The 20,121-nt window shown below is 38.7% G+C and overlaps 2 protein-coding genes across 3 annotated transcripts; both read right to left on the bottom strand.

Annotated features, from left to right (window-relative positions):
• Positions 1–1,534: 1,534 nt before the first annotated feature.
• Positions 1,535–14,799, bottom strand: LOC130176904 (diacylglycerol O-acyltransferase 1-like). Of its 2 annotated transcripts, XM_056388313.1 has the most exons (18): positions 14,508–14,796; positions 13,360–13,556; positions 12,486–12,573; positions 12,292–12,332; positions 10,541–10,626; positions 10,336–10,388; positions 10,058–10,163; positions 9,491–9,595; positions 9,335–9,394; positions 9,134–9,237; positions 8,644–8,682; positions 7,868–7,909; positions 7,744–7,788; positions 6,470–6,579; positions 6,318–6,383; positions 6,105–6,192; positions 3,553–3,615; positions 1,535–2,070 (listed from the first exon to the last, which is right to left on the bottom strand). In XM_056388313.1, the coding sequence occupies exons 2-18, from the start codon at positions 13,518–13,520 to the stop codon at positions 1,861–1,863; spliced, it is 1,467 nt and encodes a 488-aa protein (XP_056244288.1). In that variant the 5' UTR covers positions 13,521–13,556; positions 14,508–14,796; the 3' UTR covers positions 1,535–1,860. The 2 variants fall into 2 exon arrangements, with proteins under 2 accessions (XP_056244288.1, XP_056244289.1); XM_056388314.1 differs by lacking the exon at positions 9,335–9,394 and having other exon boundaries at positions 14,508–14,799.
• Positions 14,800–15,220: 421 nt separating this feature from the next.
• polr2c (RNA polymerase II subunit C) lies at positions 15,221–20,024 on the bottom strand. The gene is made up of 9 exons (XM_056387266.1): positions 19,849–20,024; positions 18,837–18,886; positions 18,563–18,631; positions 18,380–18,432; positions 17,208–17,336; positions 17,075–17,126; positions 16,767–16,935; positions 16,561–16,635; positions 15,221–15,639 (listed from the first exon to the last, which is right to left on the bottom strand). The coding sequence occupies exons 1-9, from the start codon at positions 19,932–19,934 to the stop codon at positions 15,495–15,497; spliced, it is 828 nt and encodes a 275-aa protein (XP_056243241.1). The 5' UTR covers positions 19,935–20,024; the 3' UTR covers positions 15,221–15,494.
• Positions 20,025–20,121: the final 97 nt, after the last annotated feature.

Below are 20,121 nucleotides of genomic sequence, written 5' to 3'. Positions count from 1 at the left end.
TAAACTACAGAACAAAGCTACTTACACATTAATGCACCAGTAATAATAATTCAGGGATGAAATATATATTTATATAACCCTCACAAGGATGATTATTCTGCATTGAGATCATTTGATTCTTACTCTGCTTGCTCTCTTTTGGTCTCTACCAACCTCTAAGAAAAATACCTGGTTCTTTAGCAGCACAATGCTTCACTCTTTGATCCCTTTTTCTGCCGTATGGTGCTGGACAGGTCACGTATACAATCAGTTTATCAGAGCTTTTTCTCTACAAACATCTGTCTGCTGGAAACAAGGTGATGCCAGTGGAGTTTGTGGGCTGGAAAAACCAACATGGATGATATGCTCCACAGAGCACAAGGGAACTGCCTTGTCTCTCAAAATATGTAAGGAATAATGATTATGGTCAATTAAAATGTACCATACAATGAGCTGACTAAGTTCAATGTACACTCAGTAGGCAGTTTATTAGGAACACCTAGCTAAAGCTAATGCATCCTCATCCAAGAGACCTGCAATAAGCTCTTCTTCTTCAACTGTAAATTGACTTTAGAAGCTGCAGTTTGTGCTGCATTATACAACTGTGTGTGTTGTTTAGCCTCGCGTTATTGATTTGAATGGGGTGGACAAAATAATAGTAACACCGGTTTAACACATTGCAGTTAAATGGCACCACAAACTACATGCTCCAAAATGATCGTATAGTTGAATCAACATGTTTAACACTGTTTCAACAGAAACTGAACATTGAAACCTTCATGAAGTAGGATTCATTAACGGATGGTTGTATGAGGCTGCATTAATTTCAGCTAGTTGTACCTAATAAACTGACAAATGAGTTCATACTTTCCGTGTGATAATTACCATGGCAGATGCTGACTGTACTGATCCCAGAGGGTTTATCCTGCCATCGTCACACAAGCAATCTGGAGTCCTTCCATTTAGCTGTCCCGGTGGAAAGAGCACTGACTATGACTATGACAGTCTACGCACCATGTACTGATCATGATTTTTACCAGTACAGACACTGAGTTCTGACAAGTCACTTTAAAGCGTCGCATTAAATGTCTAATGTGTTCTGTATCTAAGAGTTATCTAATGATGAAAAATCAAAGTAAAGTGTTGTTTTTTAACAATGATGACATATTTCTGTGGTAGGCCTATATAAGTCGTTACATGCTATAAAATAAAACATAAAAATACATCAGAGGAATTATGAGGCCTATATAAACTTTCCTTGGCTGGTAGACATGCTTTAAATAATTCCACACTTGGACTCATTGAACCATGAGGCACAATCATCCCCTGTATTTCCTGACTGGACCGTGTCCATGAAACTTACGGTAAACTTGAATAAACTTGGGCCTCTTAACCACATGTTGGCACAGCTGTGTGTAAGCAGCAACCTTATCTTCTACCAGTAATCATCATGGAGGCCTTTCCTGACTAACACATTGGCTGAGCCTGCAGCAGCCTGCCTGTTCATGATTCAGTCACTCAACAAGAATTTGATGTACAAATTTAGACTAAAAACTACAAAATCAGTTGTTTATTGCATTTCATTTTTCAGATGTTTTTTTTTTTTTTGATGCAGAAGTATAGTAGCATTATATGCAAGTCCGTAGGTACATTAATGGGGCTATACAACACATGTACTATATATGTATATATATATATATATATGTTGCTGAATAATTTCAAAAGGTTTTCCAGAGATCTGAATGGATTCTTGCACAGACATGAGCTTTGGATGACAGTCATATCCTCTCACTCTGCTTATAAATACAGTTAAATATTACAGATCCTTCATATTCTTCAGGATCAATAAAGTATCTATACATTTCAGACATTTCTCCATGGTCATTGAGACTGCAGGCAAACTCTGCTGGGAAGATGGTGGACTGATATCAGTGGTGAGGGTGATGACTGATGACAGTTGTGGAAGCTGATGTAGTGGTCGTGAAAGTAGGTGATCACAGCCAGAGGTGGGCCCAGCAGATGGCACAGCCACACTAAACCGTTGCCATAGTTTCCCTGGAAATAGTCTTTCAGGAAAACTGCAACCAAGAGCTACAAAGAGAAGACACAGTGTTAGCTAAAGAAAAAAAAAAAACTACACCAAGTTTTAAAGGTCCCATATAGTCTAAAGGTCTCTGTCCATGTGTAGTTTGATTATGGATCAGGTGTAGGTTCTATATTAATACTGTGAAAGTATCAAAGCCTCAGTCCACAGAGAAATGCACTGAGACTTAAAACCAGCCATCAGGACTTCTGGAACTTTGTGATGTCACAACAAAGCAGTCACCGGTCTCAGCCACGCCCCAAGCCCCGCCCACCTGGACCCACCATCCAACCTTGCAGGGTTTAGTTTCACTGGGTGTTTACCTGAAATCTGCTTTATTTTTATTGGATCACTTAGTAAACATTCAGCCAATCAGAAGAGAGGCTCAGAGCTTCCTCTCTTCTGATTGGCTCACTGACCTGTTATTATTAGAGCTCCAAAGAGAAGCCTGAGAGAGGAGATGTAAAACTACTTTGAGATGGTTTTTGGTTCTTAAAACCACAAATATATCTTCAAATAACACACTTCAAATAAAAAACAGGTGAAGAAGAAAATATGGAGCTTTAATAATACATAGATTGTCCTCCAGCTTTGTTCGTCATAATCATAAAATAATTACACACTAATAATAATATTGTTCTGTATGTTCTGGGTGTCAGCTCTTACAGCTTACAGTTACTGCTGGCTTTCATGGTTTTTGCAGTTTAGGTTTTACAGTAATATGGATCAATACAGTAGCTGTGTCTACACTGAGGGCTAGAGTGATGCCCCTTGCATATTATTTGCCACTTCTCATAGAAAATGAATGGCCAGCTCTGTAGCTCATCACGTTAAGTGTATTTTAAGCATCAAATTGAAAATAATACCTTTCACCAGTTAAGAACATATAGTAAGATAAATAATAACTTTGAAGAGTAAATACATTTGTTTATAGCTGTGTCCTGAGAGCTCAAAGGAAAAATACAGTTGATTGCAACATAGGTTTCATTTCAGTTACTGTAGCCATCAGTTTTATTGCTCATTATGAAAAAAAGTAGTGACAGCGTTAAAAATAAGTCAAACAGGGCAACGACCAGTCACAAGATCAGACTTGTTTTAAACAAACCAACAACAAGTAAAAACTGAGGTCAAACTGAAAGTGATAACACGCGAAATGGTAATAATCCCTCAATAAACAGGAAAACTGTGAGTGCCTATAACAGGTATGGCAGGAAGTCTGTCTTTAAACCATGGTGGATGTGTAATCTTACTGCTTGCCTCCCTTTTCCAAAATAAAGAATACTTACCTGTCGTCTTGTTTATTTCCTGTATGAATGTCTGACTGTTTGTGTTTCTTGCTCCATTGAAACTTTTTTCTTATTTTAGCCATGTTCCCAGTGGTGCCATAACCAACAGAACACATAAAAGAAAAGTTGTAATAAACTGTAGTTTCCCTTTAAGTCACAGTTTTTTCCTAATGGATCCATGTGAATACAATGTAATGTTCTCACCTCGAATACCATGACGAGAAAGATCCACAGACGACAGCTGTGCAGAGGCAGTGCGATCATATACTGTGTAGAAGAGAGGGAAAAACATCACCACAGATTATTACTGTGCTGTTTTTAGGCTGACATGAACATGATGCAGTTTGATTGTTACAAATGTATTATAATTGATTACTACAATGATTTGTCACATAATACGAGCTGGTTAGATGTACATACATCTAAAGATATCTGAGCAGGGAAATCATCCACCTCTTTGGTGGCAAAAGATTTTAATAGTGTCAATTACTAATGACTACTTGAGTGAACCTGTGTACATTTCAAGAGTTCCCAGCTGCTGTAATTGTTCCTCCTGTGCATACTGGCCATAAACGTTTACTATGCAAGTGATGGGGGACAAAATCCACAGACTGTGTCCTGTGCAAAAATGCCTTTAAAAGGTCAAGTGGAGCTAATGTTATCCTCCAGGAGGCAGTTTGCTGCAGCACAGTTTACAAAAATAGGTAAATTTGAACTAAAAACACTGCAACTGTAACTGGAAAATTACTGGATTTGACTCACTAACACTGCTGAAGCCTGATATTAGCTTCAGCTGAACTCATAAAGGAGAGGACTGTGTAGAAGACCTCTTCATGGTGAGTTTGGAAAAGAAGGAATGATCGCAGAAATGAATAACTTGAAATGTGTGAGTAATGTGAGAAATACTTTAAGATAGATATGTGAACCTTTCTGTTAAAGCTGCAGTAACTGATTATTTTTGGCCCGAGTGGGCAGAAGAGCTCCACAGCATGCTGACACAATACATGACCTTATAAAGTGTTAAAGTGCATTAGTAAACAATTCCCGATTAACAGGTCCAGCAGACACGGAGCAATATTAGCATTCATTGGGAGTCATGTTTGTGTTCACATGATAGCTGTGATACCAATAGTCATTATTCTTTTAGCACTGGTTTTGTCTTCATCTGCTTAATCAAATATCTGGTTCTTAATCTTCTGTGATGGTTTATGAGAGCTGGCCTTGTTGTCAAACCAAAACAATGTGCTAAAGGAGGCTAAAACGTTTGATAGAGTTCATGGGAACTGCAAAGGTAGGTGACAATCCTCAGTACAGACACACGTGTTCCCAACATGTTTCACATAATATATCACATACTCCAACATGTGCTACCATGTGGAAAAGATGTCACCACATCTTACAAATAGGCTACTGCAGATTTTAGAAACCACAGAGGTTGATTAAAAATGGAGCATCTTTAATCACCGGGGCCCATATTCACAAAGCATCTTAAGGCTAAAAGTAGCTCCTAACTTGCCGATTTAGGAGAAAACTCCTTAAAATAATGTGTCAGTCCTAACTTTAGGACTCCTACTTTTTTTTAAACTAAGAGCTATTCACAAAGCCGTTTACACTAAAAATAGTTCCTAAGTCTGGGAGAAGTTAGAAGCAGTGGAGAGGACTCCTAACTCAATAAGACCAAATCACAAACAATCTTTAAGGGCTGAGGTCATTCCACATCACAGTGTTCTGGAAACCTTACACGATGCTGAATTACTTAAAAGATACGATTCAATCAAGAGGGAATAATGGTCATTGTGGAGTTTGTGAAGGATGCAATAACATCTCCAACTAAAACAACCGATCAGTGTTTGGCAACGCCGCAACTCGGCAACAGAGAGAAGCCGATCTGTTCACCAGACAATAAATGCGCTCTGACGCGACATCATAGGACAATTCATACGATTTCTTTTAGATGATCAACAACTACAGAGAAATAAAGCAGCTTCATGGCAATTGCCAGTCAACCAAGTGTGATCAGAACCATAGGTTTTCAATGCTACAGTTGTAGACAATGTTGCAAAGTGGCCAGGATCTACACACGAGTCATGGATCCTTCTCACACCTCAACCCACAGCTGGGACCACAGCTGCATTACAACAGGTACAGCTACAACAGACCGTGGCTAACAGGCTGCCAGTTAGCTTTAGTTAGGTCGTCTAGGACAGGTTAGGTTTTTGTTTTTTTTTCCATTGAGAGAACTGAATGTTAATTTTTATAGTCAAATTAAATTCTCCCGGGTCGACACAAACCTGATCATACAGATCCATTTTGGAGAATGAACTACTTTAGTAAACAGCACCTAATCCATTATTATTTCATTTGTATTCTTTTATTTCTCACTGTTTTTTTTATTATTACTGCGGGATGTTGCGCATGCATTTTCACGGGCACGGACAGTCTTTCATCAGCCAATCACTGTGGTTCCTGCAAGTGAGCTCATCCATGAAAACTGACATCAGCCATAGCAACAGAGTCACTCTCTTAGCTCAGGAGTTTTTCCTTTTCCTTAGTAAAAGTTGGTCTCAGCGGCTTTGTGAAGAGGACCTTTAGTGTGACTGTTAGTGCTAAGATAAAATGCTTTGTGAATTCGAGCTGTTAACCCAACTCATAATCACATTAGTGTAAGGAAAACAACTAAAGTTTGATACTTAGTTTGATACTACACATCAGCACATTTTGGCTAATACAGGTAGATACAGGTATCTGTGCTTTACCTCACAAACAGCTGCAGACATCAGGAAGACCAGTAACTCTGCTCGTGACGATGGCACGTTCTTTTCCACCAGCTGTGTGTATACATGTCTTCACACAGATGAGAACATCAGGTGCAAAGACATGTCATAGGGGGAGAGCAAAAGGTGGATTATTTAGGATTCCTGTCATTTGAGTAAAAAACTGACGACTGTTTCATCCCCAGACCAAAATACCTGTGACACCATTTCTGAAAGGGAATATTCCAGTTCCTCCAGAAAGTGATCAGAGTTGTAGCATTCCTGTTAATGAAAGAGGAAACATAGTGAGCCAGTTGATTCTGCGCGTGCGAAGACACAATGTACAGACACCGATTTGTGCAACTGACCACCAGTCTCCGTAAAAATGGCGATCACCGAAGCGCAGGAGTTCTGCACAGAAATTCAGGTAGGAGTGATTCAAGAAGAAGAAGAGCAGCCAGAGGAAATGGGTTGGTGCCTGACAAGAAAATGTGTTAGCAACACCAATACAGCACACGTTTAACAGCAATCTCTCTCCTTTCCCAGTGTTGTTGTACGACGTATGTACAATGATGCACATACTTTTATCTCTAATCATCATGACCAAACACACTGCCCCCCCACCCTTCCTTTGTCATCATCACCACCATCTGAGACAACTTCCCTCAAAGAGATTACATCCGTTTATTGTACACTGACATTGGTTATCAGGAGTGGACGGTAATGAAGTACATTTACTTGAGTACTGTACTTAAGTATATATTTTCCAGAATCTGTACCTTACTTGAGTGTTATTTTATTTAGAAACTTCTGACTTTTACTCGACTACACTTGATAAATATTGTACCTTTGACTCCACTACATTTCTATGACGAACCCGTTATTTTGAAGCACAGCTTTTACAATGAATTTTATTTTATTTATGAAAATGTGATAGACCATACACTGTCAGTTATGTTGTGATTGCTGCATTTTTGAATGTTAAATAAAGATGAGGCAGAAGATTCTTCACTAGAGAGCATGCTGTGATCTTAAGTCCATGTTTAAAGTTTTAAAAATAAAGATTCCTTTAGTTTGAAATGTTTGCTGTGTTTACCACGACCAAACTTCCTCACTGCCAAAAAGAAAAGCTGTCCAACTTGAGAAAGCATGTTGAGGATAAACTTTTAAACAGATAGTTTGTATTAGTTGGCTCTTCCTGTTGATTCATTCATTCATTTGTTGCTTTGTATCATATTCTGCAGGTTTTTATTGTACAGGTTCTACAGTCAGTCAGTCAGTCAGTCAGTCAGTCAGTCAGTCAGTCAGTCAGCAGGTTGTTTCAGAGTCATTAGATTCTGTAAATGTGGAACAATGCAACAATGCGTTGACATAAGAAAATGTAGGATACTCTTGAATACTTAAGTATTTTTGAAATCAAGTACTCCAGTACTTTAACTCTAGTGAAAATCTGACTGAACAACTTTCACTATTGGAGTCATATCTGAGGATCTAGGAGGAGGATCTATACTCTGACTCAAGTAACAGAGCTGTGGATTTTGTCCAACTCACACTGGCTAAGTGCTTTATAGTTCAGGAAAATCCAAACCAAGATATCTTAAGTCAATAGAATATAATGTTAAAATAAATAAAAATCACTCACCACCAGTCCCACCAGGTGCTCCACTCTCATAGTAATGTCCATACTCTATGAATAAGAATAAGTGAGTGTGGAAGAGGTCTTTTCCTAATATTGTCAGTTATTAGAGGGACTGTGTTTCACTCACAGAGAAAGAGTTTTCTGATCTCTGGAAGATGGGCTCGATCCACTGAGGGGAAAAGACACAGAAGACACAGTCACAATGCAGTAACAGCATTCAAGGTAAATACACACATTCAGAAACAAGGCTCAGTTTACAGCCACGCTAGCACCATCGTGAGGCTTTATTTAAGTAAAGCTTTGAGCTAAATGCTAATGTCAATATGCTAACATGTTAACATGCTTATGTTAAGCGTGTATGATGTTTACTGTGTTTACCCTCTAAGTTTAGCATCTTAGCATGCTACCATTTGCTAATAAGCAAAATTACAGCTGAAGCTGATGGAAGTATCATTAGTTTTGCTGCTATTTGGTCATAAAACAAAGCAGTGGATAATTTGACATTTTCTCCTGTCCAAGGACAATTATCATCTGTATCAAACTACAAGATAATCCATCTAATAGATGTCAAGATATTTAACCAAAAGCCAATGTCAACCTGTTGATGGCACTGGAGGAAAAGTCAGAGGATTACCAGAGTCTCTATGATTCATCCTCTGGGGACCATGAATGTCAAATGTTCAAAATTAAATGGTTTTCCATTTAATACTTGTTCAGATATTTCGGCCCAACCAACAGGCTGACATTTCCATACCTGTAGCCATATACCTATATCATCTAAAAACAATTAAAACAATACAGTCCTCCCTTTTGGAGGTGTTAAAGAAACATTTATGGTTGACAAGGATGGTGTCATCACAAAAATTCTATACAAAGAAGGAAGAGCTTAACCAGCTGCTGTACCTGCTGTACAATGCCGACCATGATCTGGATGACGATCACCTAAAGGTAGAAGATGCAGCAATTAACAAGGTGCAGTGTTTCTATCTATCATATGAAGGGCCAGGGATGTTACAGGAAAAGTAATAAAGCATCAACTGTTCAATTATGTCTTTTAGGGGCAGAAGACAAATAATTGTTTCATTGTTTCATTTAATTATAACACAGTACGTGCATGCATACGAATGAAAAACATGTGACAGTCTCTACCGCGTTTAACTTTATTTCTTTGATTTGTTTTAGGCATTACACATTTAGGAGTTATACATTTTCCATGGTAAAAACCCTCTCAGGCCAAAGGATAATGATTTATTACTGCTGGAATTATTATACGTACCACACTGCTGTAATGTGGGATTTTTTTATATATTGGAAAGAGACTAGGTCCAAAAAAACCCAATAAAAAAACATCAATCAAACCATTAATGATATAGATGCCACTCTCTCAGCTCACCATTTCCAGCAGCCTGTGCAGTAGCTTATTGATGTGGACCTTAGGAGTGCACGGGAAATCTCTTTGGTAGCACAGAGTGGGGGCAAGGAGGAAATAATACAGATCTGAGAAATAAAAGACAGGATCACAGAGGACAAAATGTATGATGACAGCTTAATGCAAAGAAATCAGTATCACCTTAAGCATAACAAGCCATTTCACCTTGGTAGGTCAGATGCTCATTTTGGGCTTTTTGTGCAACTGATCCATTCTGGTCTTTATCTACAAACACACAGATGTGAAATCATTTGTTGGATTAGTTTTGTTTTTGTCTTAAATTGAGGTTAGTACAACTTGTGGTGTTGGGGAAGTAAACACCTGCATCAGTTAAATGAGCTTGTCGGTACCAGTGATTTGCTTCCTGGTATGAGTAAAGCTTCATCCCAAGAACAGTGTAGAGCCAGAGAGAGAAGAATGCTCCACCTGGTGGACAAAACAGAAACATGCCAGCAACGCTGCAACATCATTTACAGCACAATGAGCTGAGACAAACATTGGTCTAACATGTAGAAATTGATTCTAGACCAAGATATCACATATGTCAGGCTGAACTATGAGGAAAGTGTAAACTATAAGATGGTAGAATATTTCCATTTTTCAGTCTCAGTCTCTCCTTCCTGAGATACAGTGTTGAATAATGGCCCGAAGTGTTTTTGCAGAACATTATGATGTCACAGTGAAGTTGACCTTTGACCTTGTGGATATAAAATGTCATCAGCCCTAGTGAATGTTTGTGCCAAATTTAAAGAAGTATCACGTCAACGAGAATGGGACGGATGAACAGACAACCTGAACACAATGACTGAACCGATACATTTTAGTTACTGTCTCATATATGCACACTAAATGTGATGTAATGCTGATGCACGTGTATATAGCTGTTACCCGTCGATGTTGTAGGCTCATGCACAATGACTGCAGCAGGAAACAGCAGGAGCAGCCCTAGATTTGCCAGATGTAAACGATGGCCGTTGGTGGGGGACAGCGCACCCTGACAGAAATGGATAAAACAGAAGTGTTGATCATTCAATGACAGTTGTGAGTTGACGAATAATTTGACATGATACAAGCACAACTGATACGATATGGTGTGAAGTAAATCGTGGTGTATTATCTACTGTAAAGCCAAAATTAAAGAGAAAAAGAAAATGGACTCATCTCACCTTTTCCTGAAACCTCTCGAGGAGCAAAGCTGTAATGGCAAACACGTTGGCTCCTGGAAGAAATACAGATATTATGTTCACAACAACAGGCTCAGCGTGTTGTTTTACCTAGCCCCATATAGGGGCTAATCATTGCCTAAAGGTTTTCTGATGTAAATTTCTTTTATCTTAAGGATGCTGGTATTTTTGCTGCATTGAGTCTCACCCAGGATGAGGCTGACAGACGGCCAGTTGCAGTTGTCCTCGATGAGATGCTGAAAGACCTTTTTGACATCTATCAAAAAGCCATGTCTGTTCAGAGGAGAACAAAGGACAAAAGTCAAATATAAATGATATAATGTATATGGTGAATGTTTAAAGGAGCTATAGGTAAGTTTTGCTATTGCTACATAGCTAATATTAGCATTTATAGCTTGAAACAGTCTAGAAAAAACGTTGTGAGTTCAGCCTCAAACTTAATTCCTTTAGTTACCAAGAGCTGTCTCCAGCTGTGGCTAAGCAACCTTTTCGTTTTGCTTTCTGTGATTTCTATCACTTATTTTCTTCTAATGAAGTTAACATGCCAACCAGCTATCCACAGCCCGACAGGCCTGTCTCGTCACAGGAGCATCCAGGCTGCCCTGAAGAAATAGCGCTGTTCAGAGGGCGTATTATAACCTCTTATCTTATAAACGCAATGATGTCTGAGGCTCTTGGCAGGACTGGTAAATAAACAGCTGTTAATACTAACGTTGGCTATATAGCAAAAGCAAAACTTACAAATAACAAAATTACAAATTACAAAATATGGTTTTACAAAAGAAAAACTCTTTAACTCAAGGTCCACTTACTGGCTTTTTTCAGAGCTTTTGAGCGCATCTTATCTTACAGTCCTCATCAGGGGAGTTAGTCCAGTGAATTAAGCAATTATGCAGCTCCATCTGCTGATACATATTGTGAATTATGGCTGAAAGCTCCACAGAAGTCTAGTAAGGGGACCTTGAGTTGTATTTATTTTCTTCCAAACTACTGTTTTAAAGATAAAGACTGAACTTTCCCTCTGAAGATTAAATTATATATATGAGGAAACAAGACTTTAAGGCTGTGAAATCACTTGCTTGTTCACTCATTCACTTCATATTGTCTAATGGACACTCAATAGTTTACACAGTAGTAGTGCAGTAAATTCAGATTTCAGACACAGACGCTGTAATCTTCTCACATGCACATTACATTGTGGGACTGTTAGCAGAGAGTGTGTATATGCCATTACAGATTTGCCATTACAGAGGTAGGCAGGGAAGTGCTTTTAGTGAAATGTTAATACCAGTACTCACAAGGGCAGAGCTAACATGCTGATGCTATACAGTCAGTGTGTGTTAAGTATTTTGTGTGTTAGCATGCTGACATTTGCTAATTAGGACAAAACACAAAGTTCAGCAGATGGGAACGTTGTTAGTTTTGCAGGTATAAATAGAAAATTTGACCTGGTGATGGCGTTAGATGAAAAATCAAGGAATCGCTAAGATTCAAAGTCTGAGGAACATGAATTTCTGTACAAACTTTCATGGTAATCCATCTAATAGATATTGAGAAAATTTCAGTCTGGACCAAGGAGGTGGACGACATACTGATAACACTGCCATAGAGTCATGCTGCTAGCTCGGCTAAAAATGAAGATTAAGGGGTGAGAGTTTTTAATTTTGATTACAGTTACGATTTGACAAAGAAAATAAACTCTTCCTCGCTGCTTTTAGTCATGTGTGCCCATGCTTAAAAGAGGACCTTTTCTCATATCCACAACCCCATTAGAAGTTAATATCGAACTAAAATATTATTATTAAACACAAATTATGTGTAACATTCACGAGGATGTGAAAGTCTATCCAAAATCTAAACTCAGTCTAAGCAGAAGATGTACAGTAGACAAGAGTTTCTGCCTAAACAGTGAGTGTAAGCAGCATCCATTATACTCACTGTATGAAGTTCTCCAAGAACAAGTGAGCATGAGTCAGGACCTGAAAATCAGAAAACACACACACCGACAGTCAGTCAATGTTGTTTCCTCATTCAGAGCTTTTCTTCTTATTGTGAAAGCACATGTTTGGTAACTCAGTAAAAACTAAGAAATATCTATATATACTCCACAAAAAAAAGAAGCGATAACTGACCAAGAGAATGATGATCCAGTTGAGGATGCCTCTGTATCGGGTGAAGCTGCTGTTGGAGCTCAGCAAAGAGTCTTGGACACTGTGGCAACTAGACAGAGTGACTTGTTTTAGTCCTCATTATGCGTGAGGCTTATTTCTCACCAGTGTAGTCCCCCCCCCCCCAAATTCTTTAATTACTTTTGATCAGGTAGTCCTTTTGTAGATGGTTGTTTTCAGCCAATAACCTGCATCACATACTATACATGCTCTCAGCGCAGGTGTCTGTACGGGTGTCAACAACAATGTTCTCTTAAAGTTATAATCTGTGAAGTTTCCACATTAAAATGTCTAGAAACATCTAGACCTGTGTTCTATATGTTGTTGAGTTGTGTTACAAATGTTTCCATTAATTCTCAAACCAGAGAAATCTGTGATTTATTTAAACACAAGCGCTGTTCTTAAGTCAGAGGTTGAGCTACCTCTACTTGAGTATTTATTGCCATTTAATACTTCTACTTAACTAAATTTGACTTTTCTACATTTATTTAACCAGGTTTTTACAAACAAAACATATGAGTTTGTGAAATCATGCTTTGTCAAATATTTAATTTCTCAACAGTAAATAAAATGCTTCAAATTCATCATTAGTACTACACTCACACAGGCCATTTTTCAGCATTGATTACTTTAGATTTTCATTTTGCTAATAATAGTCTTTTTACACTAGTAACATTTTTAATGCAGGACTTTTACTTTGAATTTTTACAGTGTAATACAGCTACTTTATTCAATAATAATAATGAAAAAAAGAGCTGAGCACTTCCTCCACTATTGATGTCTTGTATGTGGCAGATGACAACTGGAACAAGTGATGGAGGCAGCAGAGATAGCTTACCAGAGCAGAGATGCACAAGGATGTTCTTGTTCACTGGGTGGATCAGAGGAAGAGATGGGAGCACTGTCATAGAGGCCTGCACTGTCTTCTTCAGCTGAAGAAGAGGAGCAGACAGAGGCGAACCTCTTCCTCATCACAGCCATCAGAGTCCGAGGGTTCATCCACAGGGGAGAGTTGATCAGAGTCGGTTGAATCCACTTCAGGAAAAACAGAGACGGGCTTATCACATACTTTGCTTTGAAATATCACATTCTCATCACTGCCATACCAGATTGTTTAGATGAAATGTTGAGTTAGCAAATGCTTAAAAGTGTTTATTTTCTCTTTAATAATTACAAAAAAAAAACATGGCAAGTGAAACTCAGAATATGGTAAGATAAAAATGTTTAAACATAAAAACAATCTAAAAATCTTTATTTATAATCATAGAGGAAACACAACCTATTTCAAGCTTGAGAAATTCCAATGATTTTTTTTTTTTCTTTTGCTGTTTTGGGCAATGGACAAAAGGTTGTAAACAGTATTCATTAATACCACCTGGACATGTATCATGAGCACATTTAGCATGAGTTGGGGAATTATATTTGTTAATATTTATTATAATATTGTATGTGCTTTGTATCTATTGTCACCGTTGAATCTATGATCTATGTTGTGTAGGACTGAGATCAGATCAGTACATCATTTACACAAACTCAAGCACTGTAGGAAACCTCCTTGTCCTTTAACATGGAGGAGGACCCTGGCCACATTGTTGTAATATATTACTGATAAAACAAGATTTCAGAATTCATCAGAACGTCGACTTCCATTTGGCATGCATCTAATAATGTGCCAATCATTTAACAAAAAAATCCCATTTTAGAGTTGGTACGTTACTACGGAGATTTCCTTCCCACAAACGCACCATGGTGGGCGGTATGTTGTGACATCACATTAATTAAAGTTGGGGTTTATATTGATTTTAATGGCTGCTTGGTAGTGTATATATACGCCGAATTAAACATCTGCTTACACTTATTCAGTACCCCTATTGTGCGGTTTAATATTTCGTGTTACATTTGCTGCTCATAAGTGAAGCTTTAAATTAACCCCGAAAACCGAATGAAGACCGGCGTGACTTCCTCTTACAACAGAAAACGACTTGCCTTGTCATCCCCCGCAAAAACAGAGCATCCTCCCCGGCAGGTCGAACCCGGATCACAGCTACATCTCACAGCATCCGCAGATCATTGGCCTCCTGTCCCGGATGTGTCCGCACACAGAGCCTCTCTGACCTCTGCTTCCATCTGGGAGTGTGATATCCTCCGTGTCGCACTTGAAACCCACAAGACTGCCTCGTGCAAGTATTCAAAATAAAAGCCTCCCTTAAGAAAATCCAACCCAAAAAAAAGCAACATTTTCAGACTACAACAAACCCCCGTTTTTAGTTGGTTGGTTTCACATTTGTGCTTTTAATTTGAAGCTATCCGACCTTCCTTATGATTTACTTTTGGTTGTGTGTGTTTTACTTGACACCTTCCACAGTGGATATAAAGATGCAAAATCCTTGAGTCCTTTACAGAGGTGCAGTTCCCAATCCATCCACCCGGAAGCCTGGAACCAGGGCTGGTTAACTTCTGCTTGTTGAGCTCCTCAGGCACCAATCAATCAATAATTAAGACTTTTGACCAATAAATAAATGTTGTTTCTCTTTTGTAAATCACTCAGATAAATATTCCTGATTTAGTACTTTTTTTGTTGAGTTTTTAAGAATCACTATGAATCTGTTTTTCCCCCTGTTTTCCAGGTGTTTATAGTCTGTGCATATAAATGAAAAGTAAACCCACTGAGAAATTACAATAAAAGATGAACACCCAAGTTCTTCAAAAACAGATTTATTTAAAAGGCAACATTTACACTGACAGCAACAAAATACATTTCTGAGACAAGCTCCCTCTCACACACTTGAACCTGCATTGCCCTCCTTAGCACAACCGCTTTCTGTCACAATCGCTGCTGCTGGAAAAATCCATCAACTCCATAAACAATACTGGGACGTGTGCCATGTGACCTCAACAGTGATCCTAAAGCCAGCCCCTCTGATCATTACAAAGCTGAGTGAGGGCAAGTCCTGGTCTGTAAGTGAGATGTCCTCAGTTGATGGTGAGCACGTCGCTCTGGATCTCATGGCTCAGCTGGGTTTGCAGGTCACTCAGCTTCTTCTTGAGGACGGCCAGCGCTGACATGACAATGGTCTCCGGTCGCAGGGAGCCACATGACTCCACGTTGTAAAAGAACCTGCGAGGAGGGAGAATGAGCTGTGGATGAGTCGTGTTGTAGATGTTTGCATTTTGCTGCCCTGTTACCAAATTTGTCTACAACATGTTCTGTACTTCAAGTTATCATTTATCAGTGTTGCATCAAGCAAAACACATTTTGAACCAGAAATCCCTACATATATTATACTGCTCTCTCATATCACCATACATTACTTATTGTGTGGAGATATGGGGAAACCTTGATAAAATGAACACAAATTCTATTTACATGCTGCAGAAGAGAGCTATGAGAATGATCAATCAATCTGATTATTATGAACCAACCAACCAATTATATTATTCATTCATATGCTTTAAAATTTCATGATCTGGTTGACTTTAAAACTGCACAGATAATGTATAAAGCACCACATAATTTACTCCCAAACTGTATTCAGAGGCTGATGAAATCAGAGTATGAACTGAGGGGAATAAGTACATTTAAAAAGAGCAAGAGACCGAGAAAATTGTATTTTCATTGACATAGTGATATGAACATGTGCAATAAACACATCGCAAAAGACTGACTGAAACGCAATGAATTAGAAAAAGTAATTATTTACATGCGCCATGCATTTCACCGCAGCACCTGAACCAAATGAACCAGAAAAAAACGGAGCCCTATTCACACCATTTGGCCAATCAGATGAATCCCCAGCTAGCCGCCAACTCCCCTCAGATTAATTGGTGTCAATCTGGTGGGGACTGTGAGGTTAGCTAGCATGATGGCAGAGAAAGAAATAGGAACTGTATTTTACACACTTCAGCCTACACCTTTTAGACCAATGTTGGTGTGTTTCTATGTGTATTTACTATGTATAAATATGAATAAGGGCCGAAATAAAATTGAACTGAACTGAATTATAAGTCTACCCAAGTGTAAAGAAAATTCTTGCCTCACCTTTCTGGTTTTCCATTGGGGTCGTAGGGAGCCTGAACCTCATCCTCCTCGATCTCTGAGTATTCACTCTTCGGCCTTGAAACCAGAGTGATATGATTTTAGTCAGGGGATATGCACAAGCAATTTGTTTTGCCTTTCGAGAAGTTCTTTTGTTGTTATTATTCATTTAACCCTCAAGGTGAGTAATACTAGAATAAATAACGCACCACTCCTCAGGTCGTGGGTAGACTGTGTGCCTCAGTGCGTTGTCTGGATCATACTCGAAGGACACCCCTGCTGTTGGGTTCCACTTGGCGTGCTCCTTACCAAAGCCTTTCTTTGCGTACGCCCTGAGTCGCAGCTCCTGACCTTTACGAAGCTTCACCAGCAAAATGTCTGTGTTGTGTCAGTTAATGACAAAGGAAGAAGTAAGGACAAGGTAGATGTTTGAAATGTGGGATTAATTGATGGAAACAGCAATAATATGGCAAAGGAAAAGACCAATGTTTATCCTCCCGGACGACTTTAAGCTTACCGTCTTGTTCAACGTAGTCATTGGGATCATTGTCTCGACTCCTGGAAGTCACCTGGAAAGCCAAATTAAAAACATTGTCAGCTTTCTCTTCTGCTTCCATGTAATAATTTCAATAAACAGAGAAACCACTCACCGGGATGACTCTGGGGTTGTTGGATAAAAGGTCACGTGAGGTGACATGACGCGTCTGATCTTCAGTACATCGAACATCCAGGGTCAACTCAACAGAACACTCTGGACAGAAATCATCACAGGTACAGTCCTGCAGGAGGGGCGGAGACAGGCAGATAGAATATCACATTATTATACAAAACTAAGCTTTGGATATGACAAAAAATAATAATAACTGTATTGAATGTCTGTTTAGGTACAGAAAATCCCATGGGAACCAATCAAGCTGATGTCTGTTATGGGTGTAATCCAATATAGACAACATTGTGTATCAAGATTCATGGTATTAAGAAAATGCCATGAAACGATTACAGTCCTAGACAAACAGAGATAAACGATATACAAAATATAAGGACCCTTTTTATCGATTTTATAAAGAAAAAAAAAATTAAAAAAAGGAAGACTGGGTCAAGACCTAGTCTATGTCTGGACCTCCTATGGTCAAATCCAGATTTTATAACTAAGATGTCTTCTGACAAAATCACCAAACACATAACTGAAAGAAAAAGACTGAGCTGTGATTCAGCTGTATTTACTGTAACATGATCAAGAGAAAGTTAGAAGAGACAGACTCTCTTTCTTATTTAGTCTCTGACACAGAGCACAGCCTCCGTCTGGATCCACAATAGTTTAGTCTTTATTTACTTCAACTCTAGAATGTAACAGACTTTTATTAGAGGCAGGTCTTTATGTCTAACTCCCTCTGTTTGATATGTAGAGTTGGTCATAGTCGTTAGTACGAAGCTTCGTTACTGATGACTTTCTCTCTCTCTCCTGCTCCCTCTGCTCTGTGTGTCTTATGTTTAGTTATTCCTCTGCCTCCTTTGGTAATACTGATACATGTAATGAAAGTAGTTTATTTGCTGTAATGGAGGCGAGGCTCAGTGTATTGGAAGTGCTCCTCCTCTTCCCTACAGTTCCAGAGAAGCCGGGAAACTGGCACTCTGCTGACCAATGGTGGAAATAAATAAATAAATAAATGAATGAATAAATGTCTGTCTGTCTGTCTGTCATATGTAGTCTTGGGTTTAGAGTGTCTCTTGTGTTTCAGTACCATCAGTGGTCCATTATTAATGGTGTTGCATTTAAAGCTTACTGGGCTCCCTCATTAATGACTGATACGAATATACTTACCCTTGAATACTGCATTTTGTCCACAATGTCATCACTCGTGAGAGGTATGAGACCTGACAACACAGGAAACATGTAACAGTCACCTTCACATGTACGAGACCTCTGTGGTTATTTTTTAACTCTGTATCAAATTACTATCACCAAGTCACATTAACAACTCAGCACAAATACTGTGATACATACCGACTCTGTGCGCAATGAACTCATCATGCAGTACTGAGGAATTGGCATCGATCTGGATCCAATCAATCGCTGTAAATAATAAAGTAATACAAGTTATTAAAAGTTTTTGTGGCGCACTACTGTTGGGAGAAAGTGCTATATAACAATACTGATGCAGATCAATATTGAAACTGAACTGAATCAAGACCAATTTCCTCTAATTCTATTGGTGTGACTTATTGGCTCTTACCAAATGTGTGAAAAGTAAATCAAGCCAAACAACAATGTACTTTACCTATAGTGGGAACTTCTGACATGAAGACACGGCGTATTGAATTGGCAACCCTGAAAAAGAGAAAGACAGATGCTTTTAGATGTGAACAAAACTCATACTTAACTGACCATTTATGTTCCTTACTAGGATAGTTTCATACCACTGCAGAATAACAGAACAACCACAATCTGGTTTCAATCTGATACCAAGTTATACCAGGCCAGGATCACTGATATCAATACTGATATTAATACTTGCTGCAGTTAAAAGCATTATTAATAGTCTACTTCTGAATGTATTCTAATCAACATCAAATAATTAGCCAAACATTAGATGCAGGGCTGCAGCAGTAAAATAAACCCTACCTCCCGAACTGGACAGATACACCTATAGCCTAGATCTCATAAACCAATCCTGAGTCAAACACAATCTCTGTGGTGTTTAATTATTATATGTCTTACCTTTTTTACAAAATAGTGCAACATTCATCGTCATTGAATATCGGCAAAGCCAAGTATTTACTGTGGTCTTTTATTTGAAAGATAAATTAAGACAAATTAAATCACGTTTTTCCACCGAATTCTGTCCTATGAAAGTTGTCTTCTTAAGATTTAAACATACAGACAATAAGAAGATTGTTCATTTGCTCAAGATGTGATACAACAAACATCATCCAGTTTTCTGCTATCGCTACTGTTAATACTTTGACTTTACTTTCAGTCCTTCCCAAACACCCAGGATGAAACATTATTCAGCTGAAGACAACAGTGGTGTGTATCGTTCATTCTCCCCGTGTCCATCTCTTGGTGAACTGGGTTTACATTTATGCCGACAACAAAGACACGAACACACACATTTCACATACGGAAATAAGACCGTATAATAATAAGACTTTTTGTGCGGAATTGTATCATGTGCAGTTATTTAACGTGGAAAGTCTCATAACATCAGTGTTTTGGTACTGTGGAGAATAATGGCTGCTCTATAGCATACACACACACACTCTTTGAATGGACAAGTAAGGCATACTCACGCCAAATCAGTGTTTTCAATGACGAACTTGACATTTTCGTCTGTCAGCTCTGTGATTTTCACCGTCGGCTGGTTAGCATACGGCATTATTGAAGCTAAAGACGCCTAAAACTAACGTTGTTAACTCGACACACACACACAACACTACCGCTGCTCCTGGTTGAAGGCCTCCACGGAAATATTTACCGCCCGCTGATTGGCCAGTAGACCGAAATATGATTAGCGATTGGTCTCAATGAAGCATGGAGGCGGGGCTTAATTTAATATCCGGGTC

The sequence above is a fragment of the Seriola aureovittata genome, chromosome 10, assembly GCF_021018895.1.
Source record: "Seriola aureovittata isolate HTS-2021-v1 ecotype China chromosome 10, ASM2101889v1, whole genome shotgun sequence".
Lineage (NCBI taxonomy): Eukaryota > Metazoa > Chordata > Actinopteri > Carangiformes > Carangidae > Seriola > Seriola aureovittata.
The sequence above is the reverse complement of the archived record's forward strand: the minus strand, read 5'-3'. Positions and strand labels throughout refer to the sequence as shown.